We start from the raw sequence: 18,731 nt of genomic DNA, 5'->3' as shown, positions 1-18,731 counted from the left end.
TGCTGTTGCCGCAGGAAAGCAACCACAGACAATATGTACATGAACGAGTGTGGTTGTGTTCCGATGGAACTTTATTTATGGGCACTAGAATTGGAATTTCAGATAATTTTCATGTATCATGAAATATAATTATTTTGATTTTTTTAAAAAAAATTTAAAATGTAGAAATCATTATTAGCTTGCAAGCCGTACGAACACTGGCAATGTGATGGTTTTGGCCATTGGGCTGTAGTTTGCCAACCTCTGCTCTAGAACGATGCCTCGTCCTCCCTGAAATCTATCCTGATAATCTCTAGTTGGCAGTAACTTTTCCTGTTTTGTAGCTTTTAAATGACTTACCTCAAATCAGTCTATGGCATTTATCGCATTTTATTTTCTATTGTAATTTTTTTCCTGTGCATTTTTCATCGTTCCCAGTAGACCTTCAGCTCTTGACTGTGTTTCTCTATGTGCTACCTCCCTTCCCACAGTGCTCTGCACAGAGTAGGCATTCACACATACACAGAATGGGCCAGGCGCAGTGGCTCACACCTGTAATCCCAGCACTTTGGGAGGCCGAGGTGGGCAGATCACCTGAGGTCAGGAGTTCGAGACCAGCCTGGTCAACATGGCGAAACCACGTCTCTACTAATAAAGTACAAAAATTAGCTGCACATGGTAGTGTGTGCCTGAAATCCCAGCTGCTCGGGAGGCTGAGGCAGGAGAATCACTTGAACCCGGGAGGCAGAGGTTGCAGTGAGCCAAGATCATGCCACTGCACTCCAACCTGGGCAACAGAGTAAGAATGCATCTTTAAAAAAAAAGACATACACAGAGTGGATATTTAAGTCTTGGGTGGTTGACAGTTGTTTCCACTGTGTAAAGCTTACTTCTGTCATGAGATAGGACCTCAAGAGGAGGATGCTTGTTTGTATATCACCATGATTAGATTTCAGAAAGAAAATTTTGAGAGCTTTATGGAGAAGAAAGGCAAATGTGAGTTCATTTAGGGGTTTCTGGATTACAAACACTTGAGCAAAAAATGTTGATTACCACTGTTCTGGAGATGGCATGAATCCTCAGTGGGGTCTCATATGATACTTCTATTAACAAATTGGTAAAAGGCAAATAAAACACGCTATATAATTTACAGGTGGCAAGGTTAAGCAGAGGAGTTAGTATAATGAATAGCAGAATTCAGATAGAAAAGATTCGTGCCCCACCACTTGCTTTTTTCTATGCCTCAGTGGTCTTACCTTTAAAATGAGGATAAAAGTTGCTACCTCAGAGGGTTATTGTCAGGATTAAATGGGGAAATATGTGTAAAGTCTAGCAGAGAGGGCTCAATAAATATTAACTAGTAACCATTACTGTTTTCTTGCTAGGCTAGAACTATGGGCTAAATTTACAAGATAACACTTAACAGATGTAAGCAATTATATTTTGGTTCAAACTATAAATTATACAAGTTCTAGACTAGGGAGAGCTGGCATGACAGCAGTTCCAGGTAAGATGAAACCTCAGAAACAAAAATGAAACCCAGCTCTCTGGAATTCAGGTGACAGTGCTCTGTGAACAACAGTGTCATTCCTATAGCGTCGGGGAGTTCACGGGGGCCATTTGTGCACCATCCTGATGAAGGAAGGTGAGGGAGTGACTACTGTAGGAGTCAAGAGTCATGGTGCTGCCCTTTCACAGCCGCAGGACCTGGAGCCCCTTGGCTTTTGTTTCTGCCTCTGAATGATGGGGACAGTTCTACTTATGTCCTAGGGCTGTCATGAGTGAGTAAACAACTTGGAACAGTACTCAGCATATAGTAGGTGTTCAACAAATTGTAGTTCCTCCCTACCATAAAACATGGATCTAGGGAACAGCTCTACCCCTGAAACAGGCTTCTAAAGACTAGTAGCTGTTTATATTTGGAATTAATGTGCTTAATTTTGGGGACCAAATGTTAGGAGAATTAATGAAAAGGTAGAATGTAGATAGACAAGCCTGACCAGAATGGTGAGAATGGAGGTCTTGACCTGTCATAAGTAAAAAATGAAAAAAAGTCTCAGATATTTAGCCTGGAGATTTTCTCTTTTTTAATGGGGGGAGAGGCAAGAGACAGTCCAATAACTGTCTACAAACACTGTATAAGATGGACTCTTACAATTCACAAGACAGAATAATGACCAATGCTGGCAAATTCCAAGAGAGCAGGTTTGACTTCACTTGAAAAGCAGCTTTCTGATAATTAGAGCAAATCTACAGTGGAATGGACTGCTGTTCAAAACCCCTTCTCATCTGCAAGTGTGCAGAGAGAGAAGAGATGACCTCCTTCCCATCCTTTAATTTTCCTGCTGTTCTTTCTCCATATTCTTTTCCTTGATCCTGCTTCTGTTCCTTGTAGAACCTTTGTACCCTTTTTGCCCTGCCTTGTGCTAAGGTATTTTTTTCTTATTTCTCCATCAACTTCCAAACTCTTTTTCTCTTGGCTGTCCCCCACCCTCCCTCAGCAAACACAGCACAACGACTGGAACTGCCTCCCTGAGTTGCAGGTGGTCCATGGCTCAGAATGTCACTGAGATCTGGGCCAACAGTGCTGTGCAAACTGGCAGAGAGGGGAAGGGAAGCAAGCAGATCTTTGCAGAAGGCGGAGGTACTGCCGTGCCTCTCCCATCCAGATGAAGGAACCCAGCAGAGTCTCCTGAACCTCAGGAGGGGAGAAGTCCACTTGTAACTGAGCCCGCACAGACAGATGGGGATCCCAAAGCTGAGGACAGTTTCCTCAGAGATGCTTCCTGTGAGCTGAACTCATTTGAGTCCCCTTCTGCCTCTCCCTGGCATTTCCCTTATTTTTGAGATGTGGTAACTGTTTTGCCATATTTCCAATATCAAGAACCCCCTTTCATACCAAAGGAAGCAGAGAACTGTGACAACTGGCCACCTGCCTCCACTCTCCACTTGGCATATGTCTATGTGGATACATCTGACACCAGTGACATGCAGGCAGGCCCCAGTGTCTGGCTCTAGAACTTTCACCTCTTCTTTCTCCACCCTCTTGCTCTAATATCTTCGGTGTCTCCCTTACTTTATTTCTGGTTCATCTTCTCACATCCCTCCTCTGTTTCCAACCCCCCAGCTTCCCTGCTTGTAATAGTTTGCCTTCCCATTGCAGATGCTCAAGTGAAATGTGCCAGGGCATTGCAAGAAAGGCCAACTTTATCCCCTCCCCCAGAGCCCCACTGTGCTTCATACCGTGAGCTGGGGACGACTGGATGTTAGGGCTCTTGGGTACAGGCAGGCCACCAGGCATGGCAGTGACAATAGCCTGCTGATGTGGTGATGGGCCAGACCGAGTCTCAGGCACACTCTTCTCCCCTGGTGCCGCTTCTTTCCAGTCATCAGGAACACACTGCTGGGGCTGTCAAAGGACAGGACAGAGAGAGGGGCCTCTCAGAAATAGCCTTTGCGTTCTTGGATACTTCCCTGCTTTCCGTGGAGCTTGGGAAGCAGGCAAGGACCTTAAGATTCAGTCATCCTCAAACTGAGGAAAGCCCTCTCCCTTCTTGGAATCCCCAAAGATGATTTCACCCGTCAGCCTACCCAGAAGCACTTCTTGAAGGGGCTGTGGGGTCGTCCAAGCTGTGGCCACCCCGTGTGCTCCCTGGACCTTGGGGCTGGCTTACTCACCACTGGTGAAGCAGGCTGCAGTTGTAAGATGACGGCTGAAGTGTGCTGGAACCTGCGTTGAGGGGTGTGGGGCACGCCCTCGGGATGTCCATTCTGAGGCCCAGCATCAGGCGTGGGAGGGTGACATTGCTGACTGCCGCCAGGCTTGTGCAGGTTGGCAGTGGGACACTGGAGCGGCAGGGCGGGTGTAACCGGGCCTAGTGGCATGGCATGGGCCTCTGAGCTGGGCTGGAGGGCCACACTTGGAGAGACGGAGGCGAGCTGAGGGTGGGGCTGAGCTTGGAGCCCAGGCCGTGATGGCTGGGGCGGTGGCTGCTGCTGTTGTGGCTGTGGCTGCTGCTGGATCACAAATTGGGGCTGCAGGTGCTTTGAGGATGGCTGTGGGAGGAGCTGGTGTGGCTGCAGCTGAGCATAAGCTGAAGGGGGAAAGGCCAGGTTAGAGAGCATGGCTTGACCTTCTCTTCTGCTGTCTTCCAACTCTGCCCCTCCCACATCCAAATAAAAATGGCTTCCCAAATTCAATGTCTCTTGTTTTCATCCCTTTCATTTTTCACCCTGACCTGGCCTGTTCATTGCCATGGCCTAACACATTCACTCTATTCCTGCTTTCCTCCTTTGCTGGAGGAACACTGGGCTCTTTAAGCTGTCCCCCACACCCAACGCTTAACTCTTCACAACTCAAAACTCACCTCCTCTGTGAGGCCCTCTTTGGCCATTCTGGCAGTTCAGAGAAATACTGGATTCTAAGTGTGGCATGCTGTCTCTCTCCTCCGCACCCTTCATCTGCTGTTCTCTGTACCTGCAACAGCTACAGCCTCTCCACCACCCAACCCAGCTCTGCATGGCTAGTCCTCATCCAGCCTCTGGCTCTGCTCAGGCGAGGCCTTCTCCAGGAAGAGCCAGTAGACAATGGTAGTTATTGGATCCTGGCATCAGGCAGACCAGGGCTGGGTTACTGGTTCCCTCTGTTATATACCAAGGGACCTGGGACTAACTACTCTCTGGGCCTCATGTTCCCAATCTAAAAATTAAAAATATAATTTCTGTACAGAAGTTGTTAAAAGGATGAAATGAGAAGAAAATGACAGAAAAATGGCTTAATGTGCACAGCACGGTGCCTGGCATGTAGTCATATTCAATCATTTCTAGTCATAACTGTTATATCAGTCTGGTTTAGGTTCTCAAAGTATCCAGGGTCTACCTCTATCATAATAATGATTATTAAGGTGGGTTGTAATTGTTTCTTATCTATCTTCCAGATCATGACCTCCTTGTGGTCAGAAACTTCGTGTATCTCTCTCCAGAATCTAACACAGTGCCTGACAGGAATTTATTTTTTGCCATGTGTTGCTATACTAGCTTTCCCTCTTCCATTTTAAGCCGGCTGACTCTTTGAGGTGAGAATTCATATATTTTTTAGTAATCCCTTCAGTGTCTAGCTCGTGCCTTGTTTAGAGTAGGGATTCATGAAATTCAGCTCAGAGATTGTCTTTACACAGATCACCCTCTGGCTAGTGCCAGGCCAGCCAGCTGAATCTGTCCTGTTTAAAAACTGCCTGTTTAAAAACTCAGCTGAATCTGTCCTGTTTAAAAACTGCCCTCTACAGAGACTTCCCCGGCTGGAGAGCTAGCCAAATGCATGGCAGGCCACAGCTGGAGGCCAGCAAATGGACTTTTACAACTAAAGCCTCAAGCCAGTAAGGATAAAGGCAAATTCTGGGTCCTGAGCTCACATTTTAAAAGGATCCTGTGATGCAACAGATGCAAAGTAAGCAGGTTTCAAACTGAGTTAGGGGAGGTGCCTTCCTTCTTGAATTTTGTCTATTCACATGCAAGTTTTGAATGGTCTCATCCCAGCCCGACATGGAATTCCAAGCAGAATTCCAATAGGATTTGAAAGGACAGAAATAAGACGTGTTACAAAGGAAAAGCAAAATGGGTCTTGGTGACTGTCTAGTCAGAGAGAGACGGACTATGGATGGCCCACAGGGGTTTAGTATGGAGCATACTGAATGACAGGTTTGGGAAACTTGGACACCAGTGTGATGTTGAGGGAAGTGTGTTGGGTTTGGGTTGATGGCAGAACCTTTGTGGAAATGCCAGCAGGCATTTGGTAATTATAAACTGTCCCTGACCCCAATCTAAGCCATGTCTCCTTATCTCACATTGAATAGGTCAGAATTTAACAATCAGGCACTTTTGAGAAGGCTGTTGATAAGGCACCTGGGAGACACTGAAGAGGACACACAGGACTTTGTTAGGCGCCCACAGCCAGAACGATCTGCAAATGATGGGCATCGTCACTGCAAATGCAACCAAAACTTTTTCTCCCTTAATGCAAAATCATGGATTCCTGCCCCTGGAATGTGGAATCATTCTTAGGGGCTGCCCATGTGAGGTGGGAGCTGGAGATGGTCCAGGTCAGGGAGGCTGAGAGGATCAATGGCATGCCCCAGTACTTGCTGGCTGTGTGGCCTGAGACAAGGTACTCTTCTTTTTCAGGGCTTCAGAGTTTAACCTGTGAAAGAGGAGGTCTGGGCTAGGTGATCACATAAATCTCTTCCACATCTAGAATTTGATTGAGTGGCTATAGCAGGAAAGTAGTTTACAATGCAGGGTTAATAAGGAGGAAAAAGGGTTACAGAGGGAAAAGCTTCTATATCTATACAGCATAAACACACATTTGTTTTCGCAAAAGACCAGGAAAGGGGACTGCTGTCCTGGCTTCTATTCCTGTGCTTCCTCTCCTATCCCATTCTCTCCCTACCCTGTGCTGCTCATGGAAAACTGAAAGCAATTGTTTTAGGATAAACTATGCTACTATACACCAAGGGTGGAAATCAAGCTCATAAGGCTTGAATCAATTCATATAGATCAGAGACCACAAGGTATTTGGGGTATATATTAATACATCCTTAACTTTTTGAGACTAATAAAAACAAAGATCATGATTTAACTCCAGCATTATCCTGGATAAAAAAAAAATCCTTTTGTTTAGAGTATTGCAGTAAAGGGTCTTCCTGATTCCAGTTTCTTCTCTCTGTAATCCAGCTTAGAGAGTGCAAACTAATCTTCCTAGTGCACAGATCTGATCTCTCACTAAAAACTGCCAGGGACTCTCCTTTGTCTACAGTTGTCTAAAGCCCCTGGCAAGAATTCAGGATCTCTTTACAACTTAAACCACCCTTTTAATTTTTATTATTTATTTGACCCAAGCAATCTTTACTATTCACTGTACCCTATACAGAGTATATGCCTTTTCTCATACTGTCTAGAGTGCCACAAATCAAATTCTAGTCACCATTCTCTGGCCTCCACAGCTGACAGGACTTTCCCCTTTCTCTGAGATGACATTCAGGCTGCTTTGCTTTGCACTGCCCTCAGAGAAGCAGTGTGCCCAGAAGTCAAGTATGAGCTCTTGAGCCAAAATGCTTGGATTTGAATTCCAACTCTGCTGCTTACCAGCTGTATGACATGGGGTGAGTGAGTTACTTGACCTCTCTGTACCTCTGTATCATCATCTTTATTTATTTATTTATTTATTTATTTATTTATTGAGACGGAGTCTTGCTCTGTCACCCAGGCTGGAGTGCAGTGGCTGGATCTCAGCTCACTGCAAGCTCTACCTCCCGGGTTTATGCCATTCTCCTGCCTCAGCCTCCCGAGTAGCTGGGACTACAGGCACCTGCCACTTCGCCCGGCTAGTTTTTTGTATTTTTTAGTAGAGATGGGGTTTCACCATGTTAGCCAGGATGGTCTCGATCTCCTGACCTTGTGATCCGCCCGTCTCGGCCTCCCAAAGTGCTGGGATTACAGGCTTGAGCCACTGCGCCCGGCCATCATCATCTTTAAAATAGAGGTAAGGGTTATACCTATCTCAGAGTTATTTCAGTAAGTGACTTATCTCTTTTAGTAGGCAGAATTTATGTGAGTCATTTGTTTCCTCCAAAATATCTTGAATTTAGTAGATGCTCAATCAATACTGCTGAATGAATGAATGAATGACAGACAACATGGTGGGACTTGTTTATCCTACAAAACTTGTTCTCAAGGCTTCAAGTATTCAAGAAACAGCTCAGTGTCCCAGAAATGCTGGTACTCTTGCCTCAAAGTATATGGGAGCTGCAAGCATACCAGCTACAGTTGCAGGACTACTTATGCACTCTTTTTCCAGAAGTCTACTATAATTGATTAGAGTTTGATGTTACCTGGCCTACAGGCAAGGAGAGTATGCCTGTGGGAGAGGAATGGCAGATCTTTTTACTAGCCACTACTCTTAAGGGAAGATATACTTTCAACCATTCATTCACTCAACAAACAATTTATTAAGCACCCACCACACACCAAGTACTATGGTTGGTACTGGCTAAAACATGGTCCCTAGAAGAGATTACAGTTTAGTAAAAGAGAGAGATGGTAGACAGATACTCTCAGCATAATTTGGTAAATATTATGATAGGCGATAAGCACAGAATATTGAGAACACGCAAAAGGGGATTCAGCTTTGGAAGGAGAGCAGAGAAGGTTTCCCAGAGCAAGTGTTTAACATGATTCAGAGTTAGGAAGATGACAAAAGGAACAGCATTCGGGAAGACTCAGAGGCATAAAATACTGTGGTGAATTCAGGGATCTCCAGGTCATCATGTATAGTTGAACCCCAAGGTGTCTAACAGAGAGGAGTCAGAAGAGGAGGCAGTTTTTGGCTGGGTCTAAGTTATGCTAGCACCTTCTAGGGGCTGCTCATCCCTAAAGATGTTTCATGTGATTAGGCTTCAGGAGGGAACTAAGGTTGGGGTTGGCTCTAGAGGTCAGTGCTCCGCATACACAAGAATAGACAAGGAAGCTCCTTTTAGAAAACTCTAAAGCAATAGCCACACAAATTTTCCGTGATGCATTCCCTTGGCTTGGGGTCAGGAGGAGTTTGATAGGGGAAGTAGAGCTAAGGGAAGTTTCCCTGTAAGAAACTTATAAAACGGTGTTGGGTTGCCAGCTGCAGGGGCACTCTGTGATAGTCTGATTATGCTTGAACGTTTTCAGGCCTCTTCTGCAGCCCTCTGGAAAAACTACCAAATATTGGCTGTGTACAGGATTCTTTGCTAAGCAGCTTGGAGCATTATAAAAGAAACTGTTATCTGCATCTCTGCCCCTAGCCTGCCCTTGGCAGAGGATGGCAGTATAGCATAAGTGGATAAAGGCATGGGTTTTAGAGTCAGTCAGATCTGGGCTTAAATCTTGGCTCTGACACTGATAGGCTGTGCAATCTTAGATAAATTGCTCAGCCTCTCTGTATCTTGACGTGCTGTTCTGTAAACGGTGATACATACCACATAGTTGTTAGTATCAAATGGAATATTTTGTCTAAACCACAAAGAGATTCACTGCCTTTGCTCAACACTTGGTACCTAGTAGATGCTCAGTAAATGGTAGCTATTCTTAAAATACTATCTGTTACTGTGTGTTGCTTTGAACTTCTCAAAGAATTTTTATCATTTAAATCTCATTTATTTCTAACAAGAAGCCCATGAAGCAATTGAGAAGTGTTTTTATTTTACAAGCAAGAACTGAGAGTAGTTTCCAAGTGACTTGTACAATGCAGTAAGTGAAGGGAAACTTGACTTCATTTGACAGGTGAGGCATGGTGCCTTGCATATTACAAGATGCTGATGGCCAAGTGAATAACAAAAGTCAGTAAGGACGAGCGAGTACAGCAAGCCTAGGAGTATTAGTTGCAGGCAGTTGGGAATTCTGGAGGCAATCTTGGAGACATGGACAACAAAAGGGGATTGTTATGCCAGGAGGCAGGGAGGGAAAGGGCCAAGAAAGTCACAAAGGGGTAGGAGTCGGAGAGAGAGACAACAGCATATTTGCTTGGCCATAACAGAGGGTCTGCATGAGGACACCAGGAGCAGTCAGAGAGGTGCAGTGGGCAGTGGGGGGAGGGTCTTGAAGGTCCCCCACGGAGTCAGATAGTCAGAAGTCATTAACATGATATTTAGTGAGCCCTTACTATAGACTAGGCATTCCAGCTGATCAAGGAGGACATAAAGACACAGTGAAAGTATTTTTCTTTTTTTTTTTTTTTGAGATGGAGTTTCGCTCTTGACGTCCAGGCTGTAGTGCAATGGCACGATCTTGGCTCACTGCAACCTCCGCCTCCCAGGTTCAAGCAATTCTCCTGCCTCAGCCTCCCAAGTAGCTGGGATTACAGGCATGAGCCACCACACCCGGCTAATTTTTGTATTTTTAGTAGAAACGGGGTTTCACCATTTGGCCAGGCTGGTCTCAAACTCCTGACCTCAAGCGATCCACCTGCCTCGGCCTCCCAAAGGGCTGGGATTACAGGCATGAGCCACTGTGCCGGGCTACAGAAAAGGTTTTTAAACAAGAAGGAAATAACAGTCTCTGAGGGAGGTAATTCTAGCAGTTGTGAGTAGGATGTCCTGGCGATCAGTTAAGCCTCATCCCGTCAGCAGGCCTTAAGTAAAGCAGGAAGCCAAAACAAGAGGAAATGTCATCAGAACCTGGTGACAAACTGGTGACAAGCTGGGTGGTGATGGAGCGTGGGAATGAGGGAGGGTTTTCTCTGTGCCAGTCACTTGTGCAGGCCATCTCAGTCATTTACAGCCTGTGGGAAATACAATCACCTCTGTTTTACAGATGAGGAAATGGAGGTTTACAGAGCTGAAGTAACTTGATCATAGTCATTAAACTAATAGGTGATGAAACTGGGGTCTGAAACCAGGTTAACTCCGAAGCCCACTGCTTTTCCCACTGTAACGCTCTGCCTCCCTGGTGGCTCTGACACCAACAGGCTGTGCAATCTTAGATACATTGCTTAACCTCTCCGGATCTAGACGTGCCGTTCTGTAAATGGTGATACATACCACATAGTTGTTAGTATCAAACGGAATATTTTGTCTAAACCACAAAGAGGTTCACTGCCTTTGCTCAATGCCTAGTAGATGCTCCGTAAATGCTCAGTAGTATTTAAAAATACTACCAGTTATCTGAATGTGAAGTCAAAATAACTCTGTGAGTCTGGGGTGCAGGAGGACCTTGCAATTGTGGACAGTGCTCAGGATACGGTAGACGGGCCCTTTCCAGAGAGGAAGATGCAGGGTTTTTGTTTTACAAATTCTCCAAATGAAAAAAAAAAAAAACTTGTATGCAGGTGGGGTGATGTCTATCCTATAGATAGCTGAAATGTATGGGGAGAAGGAGGAGGACAGGGATGGATGTGTATTAGGAAGTCACTGGCAGACAGGTGGTGGATGTCTGAAAGGTATGAACCAACAAACTCCTCTGTGAGTGAAACACAGGCCACAGGACTGAGTTTTAGGAGACCCACAGCTAATGGCAGAGGGCAAGGGAAAAGGAAGGAGGGTCCCACTTACACACAAAGATGGTCACACGCGCACACAGCCACTCTGGGCTTAGGTGCTTCCCAGTGCCAGCTGAGATCCTCCTCCTCCTGTTCCATTCTTGAAACTTACTCATTTTTCAAAGCACAACTCAAATTTCTGCAGCCCCCATTAGAATTTAAACTCTTGTTCATCTCTTTAATACCCATAGTGTTCAGCGTAATGTTTGGCACATAATAGGTGCTAAATGAGTATCTGTTGAGCCATATAATTAAAGGGACAAATGGTTTGGGGATGACAGTGACTCTGAGCCATACCTCCTTCATTTGTGAAATGGAATAATCACCGTTAAGACTAAGTGAGATATGTAGGTAAAGCATTTAGTACGGTACGTGGAACATGGCTGTTCTTTAACTGGTAAGTATTATTATTAGTCCACAGCAACCGGGAAAATAGTCTAATAGAAGCCTAGGATGAAGAATTTTGGGAAAGAAGAAACGTCCACCAAGGCCAAGTCCCTGTGTGCGTCAGTTGGCTTTCTCTCTCACACATACACGCACACAGGCTCGTATGCACAGTGAAAGATGTTAAGCAAAACATAAAGCTCCTCCACTGATAGCCTATATCATCTGGATTTTTCTCCCAACATAAAAAGAGATTCTTAGTCATCTAAATTTGGTGCTACAGTGGGTAGTTGAAATGACCTCCATGGCTGGTTCCATGATTTTAACATCAAAATCGTTGGGGATTTCTAGCGGATGACAGTCCCACCTGTATGCTTTGGTTTTTATTGGATTCCTTAGGTAAAAGTGTGCTTGCAGTTTGGAGGCTGCTTTGGGAGGGAAACAGGGTGCCCAAGAATCCTAGAATCAGCAACATCGCATTGTCCAGCCTATCGCAGACAGAAATCACTGCCCCTGCACAAAACGCTCTCTGTGTTCAAACAAAGCAGCTGTGTGGCCTTCCAGCAGAGTTCTCGCTCCTCAGCTGAGACCTGAGGCGGGCTGAGGATGCAGAACAAAGACCTGGCATCTGGAGGCCCAGCTGGGTGAAAGGGCCCCAGCTTTTCAACAACCCAACAGTTCCCTTTTATCACAGCGTATCCCTCCCGGTCAGCAACTTTCTCCTCACCTTTGGGCCTGAGTGTGCACCCAAAGCCTGGAGTTTATCCACTAGAATGAGAACTCCAAAAACCAAGTCTCCTATCTGGGGCTGTGGCCCACTTCCTTAGGACTCGGCTTCCCTGGAGGCCAGGCCCAAGGGACCCCTGCTGCCTGCCCCTCTTCTGCCCTCCGTTGCTCAGTCCTCATGTCAGTGAGAAGGGCAAGCCAGGCCCTTCTCCTTCCCCTCCAAAGCCCAACCTCTTAGGCTCTGTTCTCCGCCCCTTACTCCCCTCCCCCACCTGCTCCCCCACCCCTTTTCTTGGCATAAGGGACCTTTTCTATTTGCAGAGCCTAAAGAAGCTGGTTGCCAAGGTGACAGGAGCAGGAACAGCAGGGAGCTTGCCATGGGGGAGGGGCTTTGCCCCCAAACAGCTGTCAGTGGGAGCAGTCCCAGCTGGGACTGGAGGGTCTGCCTGCTCTGGGAGGAAGCAGCCCCCAGGAGAACACATTCCTCTCTGCCATACTCCCCCACTACCCCACTGCAAGTCTCCACTGGTTACTTTCCCTGGGGGCAGCCAGCCAGCCAGCTCAAAAAATGCTCCAATAACAAACAAAAAATGCGTGCACGCTCGCTTGCTTTCTCTCTCCCAGACACACACACACACACACACATGCGCGCGCGCGCACACACACACACACGCATGCTCAAGCACGCTCTTCTCTCCTGCTCTCAGATCCCTTGGTTCATTGACAGTGGGTTGGCTGGGCAGGAGGCCAGAAGTCACCTCTGCCCAGGGAACTGTGTAGCCCAAGACAGGTGCTGCTCCTGGCTGCCCTGCACTAGGTCCTAAGAATGATTTCAGTCCTTTTTGTCCAGGAGCCCTGAGAGGATCTTCCCCTACTAAACCTCCCCAGCTGCCTTCCATCTGGGAGGTGGGAGTCGGGGAGCGCAATCTCCGGGCTTACAGAGAGGAAGGGGTGGGATAGTGGGAGGCAGAACAATGCAGGCCCACTGCTTTGTGTCTCTGGGAAGAGGTTCTTTGTGGGACTGCAGCTCACAGCTGCTCCAGAGAAAGTTGTGTGAAGCCACTGGTCTCTGCACTGCATTCTAGCCAGGCACTGTTAGGCTTAGGCCCTTGGGCCTCAAGCCTGTCACCTGTTGGTGTTTACCTTTACATGGGGTCTCCACCAGACTCTGCAAACCCTGAATAGGCTTAGACCTCCCCAGATTCTTTCAGCTTTGGGTCAGAAACAGGAAAGGCTGAGGAGGCCCCAGATTACTGTAAGAACTGAGAGGGACAATCTGGCTTGAGATGAAGAATAGTGTTTGACTCGGCCCCCAGTCCTGCCACTTACTACTTAGGTGACTATGAGTGCGTGACAGCTGTAGTAAGCTCCTGGAGAACCTCTCTGAGCTTCAGTTTGCTCATCTGTAAAATGGATAAGGACACCTACTGGACAGGGATCTTTACAGGGTTTAAAGAAGCGTGATGTGTACAACTCAGGGCACGTTATCTAGCACATGGTGGACGTCCTGTGAATGCTGGTCCCGTTTCTGTCCAGTTTTCTTGAGAACTGAGTTGCCTAGCAGCCTTAGGAGGAACCCAAGAACTAGTCTTTCTTTTCAACAGTGTTAGAACTTGGGGTGCTGGCTTAGATTTAGAAAGAGGTTACATTTCGGCCTGGGCTGGAAGGGAGGCTTGAGATGCAGATAGTCCTCCAGGGCATATGCAGATTGAACGAGAAACTAGAAGTGCCCATTTGGGGTCTCAGCTCTAGTCCAAGCTGCTTTCAACGCATTGAAAGAGCCCCCAGTCTACCCTTCTGAGCCTGACTTTCTTTTTCCATAAAAGGAAGAGGCTGGGCCACTTTCTGGAGAAAGCCATGCCAGACAGTGAGAAACATCTGAAGCCACAGGGCCGTGAGGCCTCCGTGGGGAGGCGCCTTTCTTGACTCAGCGGTGACTGCTGGAATGCAGCGACTGACCCTTTGCCCCTGGGTGATTTCTGAAGCCTCGAGAAGGTGAATGAGGGATTTTGACCCCATTTCCTCCTAACTCAGTGCCATGTGCACTGCTTTGCTTTTCTCTGCCTGGGAACCTTCCCCACTCTGTCTGTCGGGTCACGTGCTCATGCCGCGAGGCTCATGTGCCGTGTCCTCTGAGGGACGGCGTCTCTGACCCATTCTGCCTGGCAGGCAGCTGACCATCTGTGCCCGCACTGTGCCTGGTACTTAGTCCTAAAATAGAATTTATGAAGTGGAATGGATTTGCTTCTATATCTGGCTCCCTTCTTTTGACTGCACACTCCTTTAGGGAAAAAAAATCCTATCCGATTTTGCCAAAGATGTATTGAGATATATTCTTAATGTATTTTCTCAAGAAAAAGACCCGCAGGTTAGATTGGATGGTAAAATGGTTTGAGAGAGGACTGCGGTTAGTGGTTGTCTCAGGGATGCGATTAGCGTGACTCTCTCTTTAATGCAAAGCCGTGTGCTCTGCCACTCTATTTATTTCTATGGTAAAACAGCGTGGTCTTGTTGCCTAGACCGATAGGCCTGGCTTCTTGGGCTCTTGGCAGATTTTCCCATGAAAGATTGCCTACAATGGGCAGCATGGGGATAGTTTTAGTAGGCAGGGAAAGGGGTCTAGCAGGGCATGTGGATTCACTGGACCTGCCTCACAAGCAAGCTCCTAGATTTATTCTCAAGTGTCACCCTCACTGGCAAGCCTTTCCTAGCTCCTCTCCTCAAGGCCAGATAGCTCCTCTGTTCTGACAGCGTTCAGAGCTTAGATCTATTATGGCATATGCACTGCACTTATCTGTCTCCCCAGCTAGACTGGAGGGCAGGACTTGAGTCTCATTTATCTCTGCACACGTAGAATTGGCAACATGACTGGCAAATACTAATCAACAAATGCTTGCTGAATGATGAGAAAAAATAAACTTCCTACATTCCCATCTCCCTGTCTGGTTCTCACATGCTTCTGGCTAGCCCCTGGCCTTTTTGCTGAGTCTTGGAGAATTTCAAAATAGTTCAACTGCCCGCCTCCAGCCACTCCAGGTTGTGCCCACAGCTCCAGAGCTGTAGCTGTGTACCCTGATTCATTGCTGTGCCCACTGTGCAGAAGGACTCCTTTATTCCAACTGACATGGCTGCCCTGCGTAAAGTTAGACCAGAAGCATGGCACAGAGCCAGGAGCTGATGGACTCTTCGAGACAGGGAGGGAGAAGAGAAAGACCCATGGCTGGTATCTTTGCAAATCCATGGGAAAAAGGAAAGTCTGAAAGTCTCCTTCTGACTCATGGCCCTGAGTTTTCTGGGAAAGGATTCCTGCTTCCTGAAGACCTTACCTGGTGCAATGAGGGGGTGGGCAGCCACAGCAGGAACCGTCCGGCTGAGCCCAGCCCGGCCCTCCATGCTCCCTGGCACACTGCTGTTGCCATCTCCTTTCTTGAGTGGCTCCATCACACTGTCAGCTATGCCAGGCTTGGCACCTGCGGGGGAAGCCTGAGCAGTATTTCTGCTCTGTGCTGGGGTAGGCAGAGGTTGGCTACTGCCTGGCGTGGGTTTCAGGGCCAAGCTGGGCAGGACAGGCTGAGTGGGGGTGGGGCCCGAGGCTGCTGCTGCTGGCGTCTGCTGTGTTCGGAGAGTCAAGTTCTGTACCTGGAAAAGAGGGGTCTGTGGGAGTCCAGAGAATGTGGTAGGAGCAATGCCAGTACACAACTAAGAGGGAGAGAGGGATGGATCCAGGAATGGCTGAATAAAACAGGAGGTTGTCAAATCAGAGAGAGAAGAATGTGTTAGGGGCTGGAAGAGGAACCAGAAGCACATGGAGTTGCTAAAGAGGGCCAGAGAGTTCACTGTGACTGCATCTAGCAGCAGAAGAGGCTGAGTTCTGAGAAAGGCCTGCTGCCCAGCTGGGCGGGCAGGGGTGGGGAGGCGGGGCTCTGTCCCTTCTGTTGACCTCCCTCCTCCCCTACACTTTCAGGACTGGATGCACACCACCCAGAAATAATTCCCAGCGTCGGGGAGCATGGGGCTTCCCGCACTGGAAAAGGCCAGGGCAAAAGTGGAAGTTAACTGACCAGCAAGGTCACCAGGCAAATATCTTGTCTCAGAATAAGGTTGCCACCGGCCCTTCCAAGACGGCTGGCATGCTGACTCAGCCTGGTCCCTGGCGCCCTCTGCTGGACACATGGAGGCTGTGCCAGACTGAAAATCCTGCTAACAGCCCTCTCCCATCGCCCTCCCCATTCTGTAGATGAGGATGGGGAGAGGCGAGTGGTAGGGGTTCCTTCCCCCGCTGCCCACAGAATCTTCCCAGCCACAGTAGTATCTGTGCACTCCTAGCAGAGCGGGACATGTCTCTGCTCCCTCTTCCATGCCATTTTTCTCGAGTCCTGGCAGCGGTACCATGTGTAACCAGAGTGGGACTTTCCACTTATGGAGCAGCAGCAGCCAGACCAGCAATCCTGGGGCAGCTGTAAAGCATGGAGGGTAGCACAGCCCAGCCCTCCCTGGCAATCATGCTGGCCTCAGCAGGCTGCCCTCTGGCTCCTGACCTGTGTTTGAGGGAACAAAACAGAGCCAGGAGGGGCTGAGGCCTTCTGGAGGAGGGTAGACGCGCAGGCCTGGGGGCACTGGGGTGTCCTATCTCCCGCCTGCTTTCCTAGCTGATCCCGGCCTCTCCTTGTGCCCCTCCCCAGTATCAGTGCCCCTCTACGGGGGTGCCCACCCCCCTGCCCTCCCACAAGCATGGAGTCCTCACCTGGGCGGGGGTGGGGGGCCGGGCGGGGGAGCCAGTGCCGAGCTCAGGCTGCACAGTAGCGACGGTGGCCGTGGGCGTGAAGATGAGCTGAGGGGACAAAGGAACAGTGCCGCCTAGGCTCCTAGCTACCTGCACCAGGTTACCTGGCTGGGCCTGGAATCACAGGAAACGAGGCGCCTTTTACCTGCCCGATGTGGACTCAGCCACAGGACACAACTGTTTAGCCCAGGAGCGGCTATGAGGAAGGGCAGGACGGTAGAAGCAGAAAGACAAGGAAGGGGGAGTCCAGGGGGAGCGCCTGCCTTTCTCCAGAGGCTCGTTGCGTCCTGACCCAGGCTTGGTGCAGGGGTGGGTGGGGAGAGCTGCTCTGGGGCTACACCAAAGCCGAGTTCCCTTCAGAACCCGCTGTGAGGGGCTCATCCTAGGGGAGACCGATATCCCCAGGATACACTGAAGCCACCACCTCCTCAGCATCCTGGGAAGCGAGACGGATGCCCTAGGACCACCTTGCAGGTCTAACCCACTGCTGAACCCAGGCCTGAGCCAGGACGAGACTGCCCTCCAGGGGATCAAGTTCGATGTATCCTTTTGGCCATTTTCTAGTCAAAGTTAGGTTCAGAGGGGTCTGGAGACAACAACGGCAGAGGAAGCAGACTGCCTGGAGCCGTCCTCGTGTCTGAATCCCATCCTGTGGGGTGCAGGATCCATGGTGTTCTCTGCATGAAAACTCAACCTCCATGGGAGTCTAGCTCTGCGTCAGTGTGGATGTGCTGGTGCCTTGACAGGGTGCTTTCCCTAGAACTCCGTGATAGCGCAGCTGTGCTTGTTCCTCTGTGGGTGTATGCCCTGCTCTGGGGAGGGAGGCAGACAGGCAGGCGTCACGACCCCAGTGGAGTAGAACACAGGGACAAGAAACCTGCAGACACAGTCAGCTTTGGGCAGCAGCATCACAGTGTGTCTGTCCAGTTCCCTAGGAGATGGAAGTCTATTTCATGCCTTGTGCCTAAGAGGCTGTTCCCTGGGGATGGAGATGGGCTTCAAATGATGAACTCGGAGCCAAGAGCAAATGTGTGGGACCAAGACCAGACAAGCTCCGAAGGTTATGTCCTGGCCATAAGAGCAAAGAGAGGGGTAGGACTGTGTTACCTTTGGGATAGTGTGTCAAGGGCCCGAAGGAGCAGACTTCAAAATGGGAGGTATGAGACACAACCCACAGCGACTGAGCCCTAGCTGAGGCTGCATGCTATTGCCACCCAGGGAGTATGCTGCCATTTTCCCAGGGCATTCTCCTAAATCTTAGGGACTTGGTAGGCTCTTAAGGACCTTTGCACCCCTCAGGGACAGGTACAAAGGAAAGAACTGGTGCTATCCTGAGTACATCCTGCCCAAACAAGCTCACCTGACCTCTGATTAGAATGGGGGCCCAGCTGGGAGGGCAATGGAGGCACGCTGAAGCTGGAAAGCATCTTTGGCCCTTGACTTAGAGGTGGCCAGTCCTTGTAAGGATGGTGGGAAAGGGAAGACCCCATTTCTGTCAAGCACATGGATGTCTGGGTGTCCAGGACCACCTGGGCATGAACCACTGTGCCCATCCTGATTAATTTTGAGGAGTTTCTGATAAGGGGACACTTCTGTTTTACTCTAGGAGGTGAAGGAAAGGTGGCATCGCAGGTAACTTTCTCTGTTTCAGCCTGGAGCCCCACCCTTCGTGACTCCTCAAGGCTGTACCAAAGCTTCCACTCAGCCTTCCAGGCCCCCTTCTTTATCCCACCCCTTATCTCCTTCCCCTGCCCCTAGTGCTTCCTCCCCACCCTTCTACAGCTCCCAGCTTCTCTGCCT

General features: G+C 48.7%; 1 protein-coding gene across 6 annotated transcripts in view; it reads right to left on the bottom strand.

The window, feature by feature from the left end:
* PHC2 (polyhomeotic homolog 2) overlaps positions 1 to 18,731 on the bottom strand; it is a 112,196-nt gene that overhangs the window by 27,761 nt on the left and 65,704 nt on the right. For 2 of the 6 annotated variants that reach the window (XM_007979507.3, XM_007979508.3), the window contains exons 6-9: positions 16,893 to 17,045; positions 15,475 to 15,787; positions 3,658 to 4,073; positions 3,223 to 3,388 (exon numbers count right to left, since the gene is read on the bottom strand). In XM_007979507.3, coding sequence (XP_007977698.1) covers positions 3,223 to 3,388; positions 3,658 to 4,073; positions 15,475 to 15,787; positions 16,893 to 17,045 — 1,048 coding nt within the window. The remainder of the gene's footprint in view (positions 1 to 3,222; positions 3,389 to 3,657; positions 4,074 to 15,474; positions 15,788 to 16,892; positions 17,046 to 18,731) is intronic. The other 4 variants (XM_007979509.3, XM_007979510.3, XM_007979511.3 and 1 more) reach the window with 2 other exon arrangements.

The sequence above is a fragment of the Chlorocebus sabaeus genome, chromosome 20 (assembly GCF_047675955.1).
Source record: "Chlorocebus sabaeus isolate Y175 chromosome 20, mChlSab1.0.hap1, whole genome shotgun sequence".
In the NCBI taxonomy this organism is placed as follows: Eukaryota; Metazoa; Chordata; class Mammalia; order Primates; family Cercopithecidae; genus Chlorocebus; species Chlorocebus sabaeus.
This window is presented reverse-complemented; position numbering and strand designations above follow the sequence as displayed.